The 17,980-nt window shown below is 38.7% G+C and overlaps 1 protein-coding gene across 1 annotated transcript; it reads right to left on the reverse strand.

Annotated features, from left to right (window-relative positions):
• Window positions 1-1,387: 1,387 nt before the first annotated feature.
• igf2b (insulin-like growth factor 2b) lies at window positions 1,388-17,478 on the reverse strand. The gene is made up of 4 exons (XM_028793520.2): window positions 17,248-17,478; window positions 15,540-15,702; window positions 8,472-8,641; window positions 1,388-4,204 (listed from the first exon to the last, which is right to left on the reverse strand). The coding sequence occupies exons 1-4, from the start codon at window positions 17,326-17,328 to the stop codon at window positions 3,968-3,970; spliced, it is 651 nt and encodes a 216-aa protein (XP_028649353.1). The 5' UTR covers window positions 17,329-17,478; the 3' UTR covers window positions 1,388-3,967.
• Window positions 17,479-17,980: the final 502 nt, after the last annotated feature.

Consider the following 17,980-nt stretch of genomic DNA (forward strand, 5'->3'; position numbering starts at 1 on the left):
TACTTGTGTACTAAACGGACGGCACAGACAGCTAGTACTCTTTTCTATTATTTTGACGCAAATCGGATTTTTGTTTTTAAGATTAGACACCCAAAGGTGACATTACCATTAGGGACCTGAAGGCAACTATGCTCCACCCCCACTAACTTTAAGGTTAGCATTTGTGGTTGGGGTAGGTCAGTCTCATAACTTAAACTCCAAAAATTAAGCAACCGGGGCGGCTCCCCCACTGAGCGCAAAACTAGAATGAGTAGGAATTGCCTTCCGTTTAGTACACAATACCAACTTTGTCAACTATGCCATTAACAATAATACATTATCATTAAAGAAACAATAATACAACAACAATAATATATTATTATTAAAGAAACAACTCTTGAAATTTGTAACAATCATTTTTCATGTTAAAAAGGCTTACAAAACGTTAACCCTCACAACGTCTCCACGTCTCTAGCGTTTTCACACCATCCACATCCTCACCAAAAACGTGTACGACATTGACATTCCCCTATAACAACAACTATACTAGGCATGTGCTCATTGATGGAAAATTCCTTGAAGGGATGGTAACAATGCCAGCCACAGGATTTATCTTGAAACTCTAGCAACCCAGTAAATGACTTGACTTTTACGCACGTATACAGAATTCAAACCGTATAAAATGCAATTTATATGCATACAGTCAAGCAACACAACCAGCCTCATAGAAAGCAACTCTTCTGTGTCCGCTGTGTTGGAGTTGGATTTTTTTTTTCCCCCATGAAGGGTGACCAATCAGAGAATGAGAGACTGGAATGAGTAGGACCAATCAAGTAAAGGCTAGTTAATAAGCATGAACAAATTGGAGCGCGATTACGAGTCTGTGTTGCAGATCTTTTCACCCGTCAACATGACAGACAGTAAGACTTTCAAAACTCGACTTGATGTTTTTTTGGAAGAAATAAATGGATTGGACTGATGAGCTTTGTTGGGCTGAATAGCCCATTTTTGTCTAGAATGTTCTTTACATTGCAGTGCCGAGCTGGCATTTTCAGAAATGTACAGGTCTGGAGAGGGTTTTCAAAAGTCTCCCGTTTTTGGGCGTTATAAACTCTGGGATGGTATGGACGAAAGGTGAAAACAAGAGAGCAATGACTTTGTTTTTAAACGAAAATGTATTAGTGTAGACAATTCGTTTAATGAAAGGCTGAAGCCAAGTTTCGATGAGGCATCGGTCCATCACAGTGCCCACCCACGCACACATTCTGATTAACCCAACACACATTTTTTTGGCCGATATTTAGAGAGGCTTAAATTTAGAAAATAAGAAAAAAATTAGGCAGTGCTTCCAGGGTGTGACGGACACCCCACTCTTTCACTTTATACCATCTAAGCAAATAAAGACACATTATGAATAAACAATAAATTGTTTTATTGATATTAAAATGAAAGTACATCAACTGTGAATTTTGCCCGCTTAAAGTCTAGTGTGCATAGGTTAAATTAAGGAGAAACACATACATTTAACTGAATTCATTAACATTAAATGCTATCCATGTGAGCGCAATTACAGACAAATCCCTTCATTTGAAATGAAAATGAGATTTTTTTTGAAAACCATTGGATAAATACTGGTAACTGTTTTTGTTTGTTTTTGTTTTTTTTTTTTTTGTTTTTTTAATTTTTTAAATTTTTTTTTCATTATTGATGTTACATATTAAAACAAAAAGACAAAAATAAAATCACTTAATTTTTTTTTTCATAATTTTATAATTCCATATGTTGCCAGAAAGGAGTAGCACAGAAGTAAGCTCTGAATAAATAATTGCAAAGAATTCTGACAAAATGTGAAGCCAAGTCTGGCCACAATGACAAAAAAATAACAATAAAAACACAAAATAAATGTGCATTATTCGAGGCTTACTCGCTGAGAAGGCTGCAGCAACCACATTGTAAAATAATAAGTCATGTCAGTTATACACATTCAAACTCAGCCCACCTTTTTCCACAGGGTCAGTTGGCTGGATTTATTCATTTATTCATTTTTTCTTTTTAAGTTACGCTATACATTAATATCAACATATTTAAATAACCCATTTTCAAACTGCAGCAATAAATACTGGAAGTGGCTTGAAGAATTTGTCGGCAGATCTAGTACAGAGAAAGCAGTCTTTTTTTTCTTCTTTTAAATTCAATTTCCCATCCCTCCTCTTCATCACTTTATGAACTCGTTAATTTTGCCATTATAATTTCATTTGGATTATTATTTTTTTTAAGCTAGTATTGTAAATGTGACATTGAAATAATAGGGTATGTGCCAAAAAACCTAGATCTACCATAATGACATCACAAGCCTATAAATGTCAGGATACTGCAGCAAAAAAGAACATTTAAAAAAATAAAAATACAATAAACTGTAGTAGGCTTTGTCTGAATTTTACTTTTTTTCATTTTTGGTAAAAAGCATCTACAAAAGCATTACTAATAATATTTATAAAAAAATTGACAAAATAGTTCATCTGTCAGTTGCGCATCAGTGCTACGTATATTATTTGGACCGATTTTTTTATATATATATTTATATATATATTTTATAACAAAATAAATAATGCCTTTGTACAGTGCCATTATTTGTATTTAATGATAAAAAAGGAAGCTTGGCGGCTCAATATGCAAGATACAGCTCAGACTAAGACAAAAATACCATGATGTCCCTGGAAACTAATTACAAATATTCAAGTATATATTTTTCTTGTTTTCATTTTTATTATTATTTCTCTCCCCCACCCCACCTCCCTCAAAGCAAAGCATATGAATACTAGTGATAGATGATAAAATGTTAGTTGACATTATTGCTGTTTTTCCCTTTGAAGTGAAATTTGTGCATTTAAAATAGAAGCCTATCTTGCACCAGGAATGTCACAGTACCAGGGAGTGGATGGTTTTCAAAATGGATGTCAATAAAGACCCTAAATTTGAAAGCGCATTGCAGCATCAAGCAAAACAGGTGCTCATTTTACAGAGGGAGTGGCACCCGTCAAGCAGATGCCATTATTTTTTTCTTTTTTTTTTTAATTTCTCTAATGACAGTGTTCAAAAATAAAAATGAAAAAAAAAAAATTAGTGTATTAACATCTTAAAACGGTAGAACACCTCCATATCTGCATGCTGTGACATCCCTATTTTGCACAGCCAAAACCAAGCTATTTTAAAAGAAAACCAATAGAAAAAAAAAACAAAACAAAAATCACACTTTTCCTAAAACGGAAAGTTCACTTCAAGTTCTAAAATTTTTCAAAACAACGTGCATCTTCGTCGTTCTCTTCTTGAAGCTTGTTCACAAAGCTAGCACCATAACATGTTTGTAGCTACAATGTATTGTTCATATAAAAATAGTGCCTTCTTTTCTTTAGGTTAAAAAACAAACATATTGACGTAATCCGTGGCAATGTGCAACTGCAGACTTTCTTCACAATGTTGAATGTCTGCCTTTTTCTCTCATGTGATTAGAAGGTGCTGGATCAGGAATCTAAATTAACAAATAATATAAACTCCTTAAAAAGTGTATCCCTTTTTTATAGGTATAGGTGCAAATAATTATGGATTTTAAAAACACAAAGACTTTTATTTGTATGGAATAAGATCTTTCATTGACTGGTTAGTCAACAGCCATTCTTCTTGGGGTTTACTCTCCCTCCCCCCCCTTTTAAAAAAAGAGTGACACCTCCTCACACTCCTTGGGTCTTTTGCTCTCCTCATCCCACCCTCTCTCTCTCTCTCTCTCCCTCTTCTAGATCTGTCTGAACCATCTTCTGTTCAATTTGTGACCTTTTTTCCAGTTTGTTTTCTTAAAAAAAAAAAAAAAAAAAAAAAGGCCGTGTATATGTGTGGTGGGGGGAGGGATCAAGAACAATGCCACAGAATGGACGCCATGAACAAAGCTATAATCCCCTTGGCTTTTATCGCCCTTTGTGCAAACAATTGCAACTCATACGTGGCTGACTTTTTCTGTTGAAGACTGCCCTATAAGAGGAAGCTGGCTAGGCAACGTGATGAGGGGCCGGTGGAACAAGGTGTGCTCCTTGGCTCGGATTTCTTCCGCTCGTCGCCAGAGCTTCTTGGTTCGGAGGATGGGGGGGATGCCTCTTCGGAGCCTCTGAGCAGCCTTTTTCTGCCACAAGTCCAATCTGGAATACTTGGTCACCACAGGCTTCTTTAAAATATCCTACAAATTCAAACACAACAGAAAGTGGCAGGTCAGACCAGTGAACACTTACCTAGGTAACCATAGCTTTAGTAACTCTATTAGAAAACTCTACAAACTTGACAATTTAACATTTTCACTTCCCAAACAAAGAAAGACATTTTAGAATCTTGATATTAAAAGTTGTATAGCCTACATGTTAAATACTTTCTTGTGAAAAAGAAAGTTTTATTGGATAAGAGAGACAGATGTAAAAGACACTATGTACTATAGTGTCTTTTACATCTGTCTCTCATCTATCGACGTACTTTAGTGTCTTTTACATCTGTCTCACCTCTATCGATGTACAATAGTGTCTTTTACATCTGTCTCTCATCTATCGACATACTTTATAGTGTCTTTTACATCTGTCTCTCATCTATCTATCTCTATCAATGTACTATATAGTGTCTTTTACATCTGTCTCTCATCTATCGACGTACTTTATAGTGTCTTTTACATCTGTCTCTCATCTATCAATGTACTATATAGTGTCTTTTACATCTGTCTCTCATCTATCGATCTATCTATCAATCAATGTACTATATAGTGTCTTTTACATCGGTCTCTCATCTATCTATCTCTATCAATGTACTATATAGTGTCTTTTACATCTGTCTCTATAGTGTCTTTTACATCTGTCTCTCATCTATCGATGTACTATATAGATGAGAGACAGATGTAAAAGACACTATATAGTACATCGATAGATGAGAGACAGATGTAAAAGACACTATATAGTACATTGATAGATAGATAATGTTAAAGTTGTATAGCCTACACATTAAGTACTTTCTTGTGAAAAAGAAAGTTTTATTAGATAGACAGATGTAAAAGACACTATCTAACAGACAGATGGACAGATCTGGGGCTTTTCACAAAAGGGTAGTCTTTATCCATTTAGATATAGGATGTCCTAACTGAGAAGGTAGTCAGTAAAAACTATGAGTGATGACCAGGAGGAATGGACATGGTCAATAACAGGCAGGGGTCAATATCTGAAGTCTGAATGAATGACTCTCAAAATAACACCAAGAACAGTTTTAAAATATGGCAAACTTTTTCAAAAAACCTTGGATTGCAAAATAAGTTACATCATTGAATTCCTTATGCCAAAAAACTCTAACAAGAAGTCAAAATAAATTTTATTTTGGGCAGGAGACTTTATATAAAAAAAAAAAAATTAATAAAAGGTGTCATCGTAACATATGATACACACTAGTCTGTTCTTACAGCTTTGTCAAGACCAAAATGTTTGTCATACTCTCAGTTCAAACTTTTGTCATGCACACACTTACGGTAGCATGCGGGTGTAGTTATTACACATTTTTATTTGTAGATTTTGTGTCTTCGTCATGTCACATACGCTTCAGGGCTTGTCAACTTGCAATTTCATGCCAAGTTGCAGGTTGGCACTACGTCCTAAAGCCTATCCTCTCCTTCTCTCCGCAGATCCGAGGAATCCTCGGCCAACGACACACAACATCACTTCTGGGGTTGGGACGCCTTAACCTGCCCCTTCTGCCTCATCACCAGCGTCACTGCCATCTTTCCGTCTGAAGGATGGAATTTTGTGACCTACTTTTTTCTTTCCTTTTTTTTTTTGGTGTATAATAATATACAAGGATCTCCATTCGGTGCTCCGAATCTTCATCTTTGTATCTTTTTTTTTTTTTTTAGGTGAAACTAATTTTTGGGAGTTTCTAACCACTTGTTTGTTTCCTCAAAGTTTTTTTTTTTTTTTAATTTATTTCATTATGTTCTTTTGTTTATGCAACACAGGAGATGTGTCATGCAATCTCAGTTTCCATATTTGTGAAATAAGTGGTAGTTACACTATAAATATTGCAGTGGTTCAGTGTTTTGGTATCTAAACTTCAAAAATCTTTAGCAATAGTAATTTGGTTTGCCCCTGTGCAGAGATTGTTTTGTGTTTCTATGGTTCTCGTCTCACATGATTATTTCTGGTCTTTCTCAATAACCTCTGGAGACTCTGAGCAAGCGGTAAAATGGTGGATGGGTTTGGGTGACACACAATGGCTATCCTCTCTTCCTTTTTCCTTCCTCAGGAGGAACCTTTAGAAGATCTGTAACTTCACTGTTGGTTTGCTCAGAAGTCCCAATTGCATAAAACAGAATTATCTGGAAGTGGGCTTTCAATTTCAGACCAGAAACTACTGGAGCCACATTAGCACCAACCTGGAACTGCCTACTTCAAAGTCCCTTTGTTTTTTTGACTGCGTTCATTTAGCATTGTTGCTATTAAAATGGAATTCTCGGAGAAGACCCCAACACTTTTATACATCATCCTGTCTCGTTCTCTTTTCATGTCCTCCTTGATTATTTTGCTTTTCTCTTAAATATACCAAAACCAAAATGTTGTTCTTAAGTCAATTACTAAAATAATTGTTGCCAATTTTTTTTTTGTATTTTGTGTGTCTAGTTTGGTGTAAAACTCTTAGTTCTTGTGTGTTTATAACCAACTCAGAATTTAGACAAAGATCTGTGCACACCAACATCATTTATAGGAGTGATGCCTCACACTGCAATCAGCAAACTTGATGAAAATCATCAATAAAAATGAGAATAACAACAGTAATAGTTCCAAAAAATAAAACGGATCTGAATGTTCTCAAGTTAAATCTCAAACAACAACAGTAATAACTCCAAATATTAAATAAATAAGAGAAACACTTCAAGAATTCCTGACGCTACCTAAGTGATATCTTTAAAGATATTCTTAATTGTAAAAATACTAAGCGTAGTTCTGTACATCCAACTAGAAGCAATCAAAAGCAATCATGGAGAGGGAATATGCAACGCAGGGAAAATGCTGACAGTGAAACAGTCGTGACGGAGCACAGAGCATTGGGTTGATGGGACATGTGCACTTTTAACATTAAATTTGCTGTCTCTGGTGTTCAATCAGAATGCAGCCAAACACGCATTCCAAAATTTTGCAGCACATCAATCTTTCCCTTTCTTTATCTCCTCATAATTTCAAAATCCCACCAGACACATAGAAAAATTCAATATGTTGCATAAGTGGCCTCGAACCCCTGCAGATTTTATTTTTCTCCAGCCGGCTGGAGTTTTTTTTTTTTTTTTTCTGTCCTCCATCAGACCTTACTTTTATTCTGTGTTAATTAGTGTTCTCTTATTTTAAATTCTTACTTTACATGATGAAGAAAGAGAAAAAAGAAAGTACTTTGAGCTACATTATTTGTATGAAAATGTGCTATAGAAATAAATGTTGTTGTTGTGTGACAATATTAGATAAACAAAATGTCTACTCAAAGTATGTGTCGGAAAACAGGAAAATTAGAAACAATTACATTTATATACTGCTTAAGGCACTTTACAAAGAGAGTGGGGAACCACTTCAAACTCCACCAATGTTAAGCATCCACCTGGATGATGCAACGGTAGCCATTTTGCTCCAGTATCCTGACCACACATGAGCTATCAGGTGGTGAAGTTGTCAGAGAGATAGCCAATTAAGGAGGGCACAAGAATTACCAGGCCATGGTGGACAATTTAGCCTGGATATTGGGATACACCCTACTCTTTATGAAGGATGACCAGAAATCTTTTACGACCACAAAGAGTCAGGACATCAGTTTTAGGGCTCATCCAAAGGACAGATTATGTCAGATGAAAGGAAGAACCAACAGATGAATTGTTGGAATACACACAAAAATAAAAAATATGATTGATTGAAACCTGTTTGATTTTGTTGGGACGAATGGCAGACAAGTTGGATTAAGTCGTTTGGATATGTCAGTGTAGACGACTCATTTCACAGAGCACATCGCTAACAGACTCCAACTCACTAGGATTATGTAAACGAAAGCTATGACTGAAAATTGATGGAAAAGTTGTGTCGAGTGCTGCATTTGTGTTATTTTATGACTAGACAGGACTTTAACTGATATTGTATGCATCAGAAAATTGACTTAAAGTTGGATGATGGAAAGCACCAACAGAGAGAGACGAATTGTTGAAATACAGAAAATCGTCAGATTGTTTCCCTTTTTAATGACTAGAAAATTGTCTCACACTGTCTCTCTCAAACGTTTAGATGTTCATGCCAGAAAACTTAAGTCTTTTCAGCAACATCTCTATTTTCCACTACTAATAACTCCTATCTAATCTAACCGTCAAAGAGAAAAAAATTACTTATTTACAGAAATTAAGAACTTGTACCCTTCTTGAGACAAAAGTAAAAATATCAAGAAAAGTCACTAACCTTATTTAAAACAGGTATCACTTGAGGTGATGTTGAAGAAAGGTCTCGTTCTGACTTTGCAGGTTTGGCGCAGTACGTTTCGAGAAGTCCGAGATCACAGCTACGAAAACAACATTCTTCAACAATTCCTTTTTGTGCCCTTCTGATGTTGGATCTACTTGGTGGTCTACCTGTATGAGGAAAGGTAGAAACAATCAGTGGAAAATTAAATATATTTGAATAAACCAATGAATCCCAACACATAAAGAAGCATACACAAAATATAAAGTCTTATAATCTATGACCAAAGAAAGCCAAACTCAGTGTACTGTATATATTCACTTTACCCATTACTTGGCACCTCATATAATTGTTGTTTCCTGCGTTACAGCTGGTGCAGAGAAGATAGGATCTGACCCTCACAACTCTGACCTGGATTAAGCCTCGTTTCATAATAAATAGACAGATGATCTAATCCTAGGATTGTCATACCAAGAGAAAACTATCAAATGCTTAAGATGTTTTGTAAAGGAATGATACTTGACTATCACACACACAGGTAAATCAAAAAGGTGAAACTTACACAGTGTCCACCACAGATGGAAGCTGATCCAATACAACACGATTACTGTGGCTTTTGGATAATTCAGACTCGCAGTGTGCACCACGCTCAGCCATTAGTCTAGCCGAAGTCAAGGTCAAATCAACACGGACACTCCACTGCAGGATTGCACCATTGTTGACCAACTCATTGTACTGAGATTTCTTTGGGCAGAGGGAGTGAAACCTGCTGAAATTCACCCAAGGATGTTGGCTTATGCAGATCAGTAAGCTGTTTGACTTTACGGTACCCCCCCCAAGTCATTGTGCACTATGGCATAAGCAGACCCATAACTGATGTACAGCAACAGCGGACAACGTAATCAATGGGTCTCCTCTGATGAAGGCATTCACAGTGTCGATGTGGAATGTGTGCACAATGTTGATGGTCGACCACATCGAGCTTCATCGGTTTCACTTGTTCTTCTTGCTTAAAAATCAAACTACTCATTCGTAAACTTCCCGCCGAGTCATGCCTTTTTCAGTTTTGTACCGAGCCAACATCTCTAAGGTGAATTTCAGCAGGAATCCCTCTACCGCGTGTTTTTCAACAATGGTGCAATCCCGCAGAGGAGTGTTCATGTTCATTTGACCTTGGCTTTAACTAGCACGTCATGTGTTATATTGCGTCAGCTTCTATCGGCTGCAGATATCGTGTAACTTTCAAACTGCCTTTACTTCTTATTTCGTACATTTACATATAAATATATTACTGTATATACTTGCATTTAAGTTCTCCTGCGGATAAGTCGGGGCTTGATTTTACTGTATAATTTCCGGTATTTTAGAATGTCGGTCGTATAAGCTGAATGTGGAAAACTCGTGCTATTGGTCCAAGAGATTATGATATGTTAATGCCCACCTGAGAGAGTAACCATGGAGCACACGTCCATCCAAACCAATGTATTGTGCCTACGTGACCACATGGTAATACCCAAACTATTCTGAAGCAACGTTTGCACTGTTTAGTGTTCTTTGTATCTCACACCCTCATACACCTTTATTGTAAGAGTATCACTTATCTACGACAGAGCGTTCGATCAGAAGAAAATATGAAGCTGGTTTTAAATTAAAAGATTTTGAAGTGACAAAAGAAATTGTTAACTGCGCTGCTGCCACATTTTTCGATGTGTCTGAGAAACTGGTGTAAGATTATAGGAGGAAAGAAGAAAAAAAAATTCTGATTTTATGATCGATTTTTCTGATTTCAAGACCCGACTAATACGCTAGTAAATACGGTAATTCATTCCATTATTAAAAGGTTCTGGCTGAAAGCTGATGTCACATCATGTGACTTCTAGTCACAAGGCATATCAAACTTGATGACCGAGTTGCTGATCTATTTGATTTTGTTAGGGCAAGTCACGGACTAGTTGGAGTGAGTTGCTGGACATGTCACATTGGCACACCGCCGAACTGCTAAGATTATGGAAATGAAGGCCGCAACTGAAAATCTCTGCATAAGTTGTCTAATGTTATGTGGCCTTGAGAAACGAGACAATCAGAGCTAAAACAAAAGTGGGAGAGCTAAGATATCTAAGAAAGGATGTGGAAATGGTATGGACATGTAATGAAGAGAGACAAAGGAAATGGAAGTACAGTGGAAGTGAAAGTGGAGGAGGCTGACAGGAAGTTGGATGGACAAAGTAAAAGAAGACTTGAAGGAAAAGGTCTGCCTGGGGAGAAGGTGCAGGACTGAACTGTTTAGAGGGGATTGACCAGGCACATCGACCCCACATAGAGATGGAAAGAGATAAAGAAGAAGAATTTGTTCTCCGAGCCCACAGTTAAAGAAAGGTTAATCTTATCACAATAGCAATGGCAGATGTATTTCTAAATATCGAAACACAGTTTGTCACACCTCTTCAGGAGGTACCTACCCAAAGTACAGATAAATCCCTGAAGAAAAAGATGATGGACTCGAGATGCCTTTAGATGTGTGCTTTTCAGGTCAGGACTGGAAGCATCCAAAGGGAAGCCATACCCAGTGAGGTCCATAAAAAATAATCTACAGGAGACTGAGCTGCCCAAAAATGGACCCTACCAGAGTGTTGACTTTCTCTGCAGATCAAACTGACCCCAAAGCCAGATAAAAGGGGCCCACTGATTCACTTCTCACTCCTAAAGGAGCTGCCCTGGGTTTAGCATTACAAGAGGGTGTCTAACCCTGTTAGATAAAGGACAGACAGTGAACTTGCCAAAAGACTTGAGGTCATTTTTGTTGAGCTTATTCTATTTGGAAATGTTGGGTCAAAATGACCTTAGGACTCTGAAAGGTCTTCTTTGTATTAGGCATTGAGCTTTATTTATCTAATTAAGGCCTCAGTAGCTGGAACAGAGTAAGCGCTCACTAAAAAACAAAAAAATAAAATGTACAGGTTGATGGAGCACCCCAACAACAATACATTTTTATATTATAATATATATATATATATATATATATATATATATAGTGAGGAGTGTAAATCATAGAGCTAAACTTTACAAGGGGTGAATTAAAAGGGAAGCAGGGCCAAAATGCCGGAAGCTAACTGACATGTCTGTTTCCTGTCCAACGACAGCAACTTCACCAGAAGCACAGCGTCCTACTAGAATGTTAGAAGGGTCCCAAAGCCCACTATGAAAATTTTAGTGGGGACGTTGTAAAGGCTGCACCGGAGGAACTGGTGCGGTGTCGGCTGCTGGTATTAACGCTGCATATTTATTGTCTTTCTCCACTTAAAGGTTAGAATTCCAGGTGTGTATTTTCCATACATGCACATACAGTTCACTTAAAAAACAATACATACTTGAAATTGGTCAAGGAATGAGTATATTCTTTATCATATGTTTGGAAAAAAAAAAAGATACGATAAATAATGGCTTCTTCATGTCCAAGTGAGCACTCCATAGATAGATATGAAGGCCACCGTGTAACATGGAAAGATAGCTGTAGTAGCCATGACCCTCTCTTTCCTGTGTGGACATTGGTGGCATGAAGAAGTGACTTTCCATCACGGCATATCAACAAGTATTAATGGAGACGGTTCTGTGGAAAGACCTGGTGGGGGGTACAGAGTGTAGTTATGCCTCAGGACGGTAGGTAATGGAGGGCATAAAGGTTATCAGCCACTTTGGTGGTTGTGCTGCCCTCCAGATGTCATGTGTCCTTCCTTTGTATTTCTAGATGTATTGACTGGTACTGGCTTATCTAAATTGTGTTTTCAAGACTACTGAACAAAGCTCAATCTATGCAACTCATGATAGTGTTTTCCATGCAAAGAAAATTAGAGACATACATATATACAGTGTGTCTGCATGCATACATACACATAGTCAAGAGTCAAGGGATCATCTAAAGGGCTCTTGTGAGGTAAGCAATACCACACCGAGTCAAAAGGGGGTGCTGTTAATGCAATCTCCCTTTTCATCTGCAGTACAAGAAACATTTGAAATCACTTCCTCCCCAGCCCACAAAGTCCCGCGTGATGCTACCGAGGTAAGCACATTAACAGCACCCACTGGGGAAACACGGTCCCTAACACAGTCCTTTCAATAGCCACACAATGTACATTGACGTCACTTCCGGTTTAGCCGCCCGGTGGGTTCCAATTCTTCCGCCATGTGGGCAGTTTAAACAAACAACATCGCTGGAAGTTAATGATGACTACTGGAACAACTTCATAAGAGAATGGAGCTCCGGTATGGAAAGCATTTTCAATCCTGTCTGCCTCATTGATTTTCATTTGGACTTTTTCATTAGTGTTCTTTATTTGCCTAGCATTAAACAGAGGCCCGACTGGTCCCAAACCCTTTATTATGTTCCTATCGTCTTTTAATTACAATATTGCAAATGAAGGCACAGTTAGATTAGCGCCTTCAGCATGAGAAAGGCGCCATATAAATAAAAACTTTTATTATTATTATTATTAGCTTTACTGGATGACATGGCTGCCCCCTTGTGTGGCCAAGAGGCCCACTTAATATAATGGCAGAGGGAGACAGCCTATCAGGTCTTTAAACTCCTCCAGTGCACTAGGTGGCAGGCTTCCTTTTTTGAGCCAACAAAAGTGCACACTCTGGGTGGCCTGGGAATTGTAGTCCCGTTGGACAGCCTTTGGTAGTCCTGTGGGTGCCATCAGAGGAAGATTTTGGGGGAAGCTTCCACCAGACCCGGAAGGTGCTTCCCCAGTAACCCTAAAGTTGTGGCACCAGCAGCTCTCTCAGGTCTGGCACAAAGGGAGCCATCTCTCCTGACTAGAGGAGTTGGAGCTGGGTGTGAAGGAAGGACAAAGTGTAAAAATTATGAAAGGATATTGCATGCAGTTTATAATAAAAAATACAAATTAAAAAATAAATAAGGGCAGCACGGTGGCGCAGTGGTATAGATAGATAGATAGATAGATAGATAGATAGATAGATAGATAGATAGATAGATAGATAGATAGATAGATAGATAGATAGATAGATAGATAGATAGATACTTTATTAATCCCAATGGGAAATGCTGCTGCCTTGCTGTAAGGCGACATGGGTTCGCTTCCCGGGTCCGCCCTGTGCCTGACTGGGTTTCCTCCCACAGTCCAAGGACATGCAGGTTAGCTGCATTGGTGATCCTAAATTTGCCCTAGTGTGTGTTTGGTGTGCGAGTGTGTGCCCTGTGGTGGGCTGGCGCCCTGACCAGGATTTGTTCCTGCCTAGCGCCCTGTGTTGGCTGGGATTGGCTCCAGCAGACCCCCGTGACCCTGTGTTAGGCTATAGCAGGTTGGACAATGACTGACTAAAAAAATAAATAAATAAATAAAATCAATAAATAAAGACGTTTGAACTTGGGACGAAGTCTGCGTGGTTGGGTCTGGGGTTTGAGGCTGTGTTACGCCCCCTACAGGGTGCATAATGGCATTGTATGTGTATATATACACTTTAAAGGAAACAAAATTAATGATCTTCAAAGATTATTTTGCATTTTTTTTGCCATTTTAAAGATTAAAGCATGATAGTTGTAACATTAAGGAGTATAAGAGGAGACTATTAAGGACAATAATTCACCCCGATTTTAGAGATGCAGTTCCCACTTGACATTCCAGCGCAACTTCTTTTTTTTTTTTTTTTTGCAAACACCCATAAATAAATAAACCCTCCTCTACTCTTTTTGCGATTGCCACTTTTCCCCCCCTCCTAAACGTCACGTTTTGCATTTCCTCGAAACATGCTTGGTAATTCCTGTGAAACCTGAGCCTCCCCCGCGACACCCCTTGTTTTCGCTCTGTTTTTATCTCGAGTTAAGCTCCGTTTTAAAACAGCGCAGCCCGACTATCATTTGTAACGCGGCTGCTTGTTGACCTGCTATTACCCGAACACTCAAACGCTTTAGCATACTAATTTGCCAAAAGAGACGTATACGAACCAGATGGCTCGGCAGTTTTCGGTTTATTTCTATCGGGTAAACAAAAAGGGATCATCATCATCGTTTTTAGGTTCAGCTCGTGCTCGGATCAAATAGTTTATAACATGATCAAACTATCTGTCTCTCCCTCTCTGTGTCTCTCTCTCTCCACATTGTGTAGTTCCAAGAAAGCCTGGGAACGTTTTTGAAGTGGAGACTGGAATGTTACTTGGTATTACTTTCACCGACGGAATGTGGAAGTAAACAAGCGCTCCATTGTGGTGCGTTTAGCAGTGCGCCTTAGCTTTGTGCGTCCTTTTCATGTTCACGGGAGACCGAGTGAGAAAATGTGCCCATTCAGCACAATTGCAGGGGTCGAGGATCTTTAGCCAAAGTTTGCAGATCGCAAGGATTTATTTGCATACCTGCATGCCAAATATCGTCTGCATGCAGGGCTGAACAACCCCTACCCACCCCCCTCCGCACACACACACACGCGCAGACACACACACACATATCTTTAAAGCCCCCCCCCCCCCCCGACTTTTAGTTACTTTAGCAAATAACTGATTTAGCAAGCTCTGCACTATACTGAATATGTGAAAACAGGACAGCATACAGAGATACTGACTGCGGGCCCCCACTCCCGATATTGTTTGCCCTCCCCTTCTTTTTTTCAGTTTATACCACTTATTTAAACGTAGAATGTAACAGCTGCAGAAGCAATAAAATAAAGCACACCGTGTCAGCCCAGCGGTGACCTACCCTTAAGCAACCTGCGCGGCTACTCCATTCTGCCGTCCAGCGCGCAAACCGATTGTCCAGCAAAACATACTGACGGTCTTTTATACTAATAAAAAGCACGGTTCACCCTAAACTTACAACACACTACTTTTCATACCACAGGATCCCATCTGTCCCCCGATCCCATGCTTAAGTCCCCGAAATTTCTAGCTAATAGTTAACTGCTCATTCAGCTACAACAAAATCGACCAGCGTACTTCGTACTAAGACACTAAACGCGATCGGCGCTTGCATTGAATGAAAAAAAGCTACCGTGCCGGGCTCACTTTTTTTCTCACTCTTTTTGGTACAATAGGACGAACGTTTCAAACAATACTTACTGAAATAAAATCCCCTGTCACCACACACGAACTGCAGCGTGTCCACCAATTCGCCGCCGCATAACGTCTCAGCCGAAGCGAAGGAATCAGCCACATCCACAATGTAGAAGGTCAGGACGATCGTGAAAAACAGCAGCTGTCTTGATGTGGTCGTCCTTCTGATCTAAAGAGAAATAAAGTCGTTTGAATCTCGCTTGTAGCTTATTTACAACCGTGCGCGCTCTCGCCCGCTCTGGCGCTCTCTCTCTCTCGCGCTCGCTCGCTCTCTCTCTCTTAGTAGAACTGGAGACGAAACTAACAGAGTGAGGAGATGCCAACGAGAAATAAGAAGAATAAAAGAAAATCAGAAGGGTCTCTTACATTTCTGAAATGACATGTTGTCTTATATCATCAAAATGTCACTATTTATTGTTATAAACAGCTCCAAAGACCGAGAGTACTCCACCACAGCCTTTGGGTAAAGAAAGCTCACCCCGTAACTAGTTAACGTAGCCATGTCATCCATATGGGGGGTTGAAAACATCTACGCGTTTATCTCGAAGCGATCCATTAAGAAAAGCCTTAAAATAAGCAGCCAAAAGAAATGCTGAACAACAACAGCTTGGAAAATCCTCTAAATGACCAACCCCCCCAGGAACAAAGCAATAACAACCTTTTACCTAAAGCAGCCTGCACTGATGTTTACCTTAAGTGAGAATTACTTGGCATTTGCATTTTTATCGCATTGGATCAAATTACTGGTTTAGCTGGTCCCCCCACAAAAAAAATATCGCGCTATTACTTTATGAGTTACATTAACACTTTTTTAATTCGACACTAATTTGCTAAAATGCCAGATCATGTTTTCTTTATTTTTTTTAGCGCACACAAGTTTACGTTGAACGATTCTTCTTCTAGTGAGTAGCAGACAAATGCAACCTGAACTAGAATAACCTTTGCCTGAAACGTTCGGTGGCCACAAAAGTTTGATTCATGTTGAATGAAATGCAGCAGCTCGAATAATAATAATAATAATAATAAAAACAAATACAAGAAAGTCAGAAAAAGAAAAACCAACAGCAAACAAACAGTTTAATCACAACACAATATCGGTACTGTAGAGAAACAGACAAATAAAAGTCACCATGTCATTTCGCCGGCCTACGCAATACACTTTATTATTAAGAGCAATCCGTGATGAGCCAGCTTTGGCTTGTTTTGGTCGCGTTTTTTGCAGTGTAGCAGCTGCTTTGGCCCGTGTCACTTTTCCAAAAAAAAAAAAAAAAAAAAACATAGCTCCTTTGGAGATCGGAGATTGTGTGTAATGCAATTCAGTCGCCCTCTTCTGTTTAGAAGTTATAAAATCACCAGCTTTTTTTGATTCCTGAACAAACCCTTATTTTTCTTTGCAAAACAACTATAATGCAAATCTATTTTAAAAAATTCACACCATCTGGTAGTATTATTTTCGTTGAGAAAAGTAAAAAAAAAAAAATGCATGTTTATCGCACAAAAGCAGAATTACAAAAGGTTAAAAAAAAAAAAAGATACGTCCCAAATTGAAATGCTTTGCAAAATGAGCGTGAAATTCTCTCAGAATGCAAGTGCACTCGCTGCACTTTGGCGTATGCAGAAACGGAGCAACAACACAGCCTGCTGCGCTATATTACACAAGAAGTCAAGGTACTTTTTATTTTCCTTTTTTTTTTTTTTTTTTTAATTTTGTTACCTTGAAGGTGCTGCTGATATTCCCAGTTTCTAAGCAGGTCTGACAGTAAGTTTGGCAGTTATATCTGCGATGATCATCCATTGTGAAAAAATGTTTTCAGACTAAGATGTTCAGCTGTTTTTTTTTTTTTTTCTGTATGGTGATATTTTTGGTCCTGTGAAAGGTTGGATTCCCAGTTGCCGTGACGGAGAAGTTCTGAGAAGCTGCCCCACAGCAGAGGAGACAGGCTAAACTTCTGAGCGTTAACTATTATATAGCAGCCACTCCCCCCCTCCACTCTCCCCCCCACCTCACCCCCATCCCCCTCCGCCTTACGTCACCGCGTATGAGGAACCTTCACAAGCCTGACGAGACGCTCTTCGCTGCTACTGTTCTACGATCCCGGGAGTAACGTTTCTAGCATACGTTTCTCGAATGCGCATTTTCTAACAATTTTTTTTTGCAGGGATTTCTTGCTCGATCGGAAGGCTCCAAAACTGTTTTTACACACAATGTCTCTCATCTTTGCAATCGAGACAACTAAATCGCTAAGTCGTTTTCTGCGTTAGCGGCTGCATAGGTGAGATGAGGACTCGTCTTCACCGCCGTCAAAGCGGAGGCGGTATTATTATTATTATTAGTTTTACTTTGTTCAAGTCGAGCAAAAATTGCTCACTTTAAAAGAATAAGAGAAAAAATATAAAATCGTAATGCTGTAAAGTGTCCGGCAGTCTGGCCTTTTTCAATGACGTGC

This window comes from Erpetoichthys calabaricus, chromosome 2 (assembly GCF_900747795.2).
Source record: "Erpetoichthys calabaricus chromosome 2, fErpCal1.3, whole genome shotgun sequence".
In the NCBI taxonomy this organism is placed as follows: Eukaryota; Metazoa; Chordata; class Cladistia; order Polypteriformes; family Polypteridae; genus Erpetoichthys; species Erpetoichthys calabaricus.

Bases quoted from the DNA above. Each gene is read 5' to 3' on its own strand.
- igf2b (XM_028793520.2), bottom strand. From the start codon at position 17,328: ATGGATGATCATCGCAGATATAACTGCCAAACTTACTGTCAGACCTGC. The intron at 15,703-17,247 runs GTAACAAAATTA...ATTTCTCTTTAG, and splicing joins ATATCAGCAGCACCTTCAAG to ATCAGAAGGACGACCACATC. The intron at 4,205-8,471 runs GTTAGTGACTTT...TTGAATTTGTAG, and splicing joins TGATACCTGTTTTAAATAAG to GATATTTTAAAGAAGCCTGT.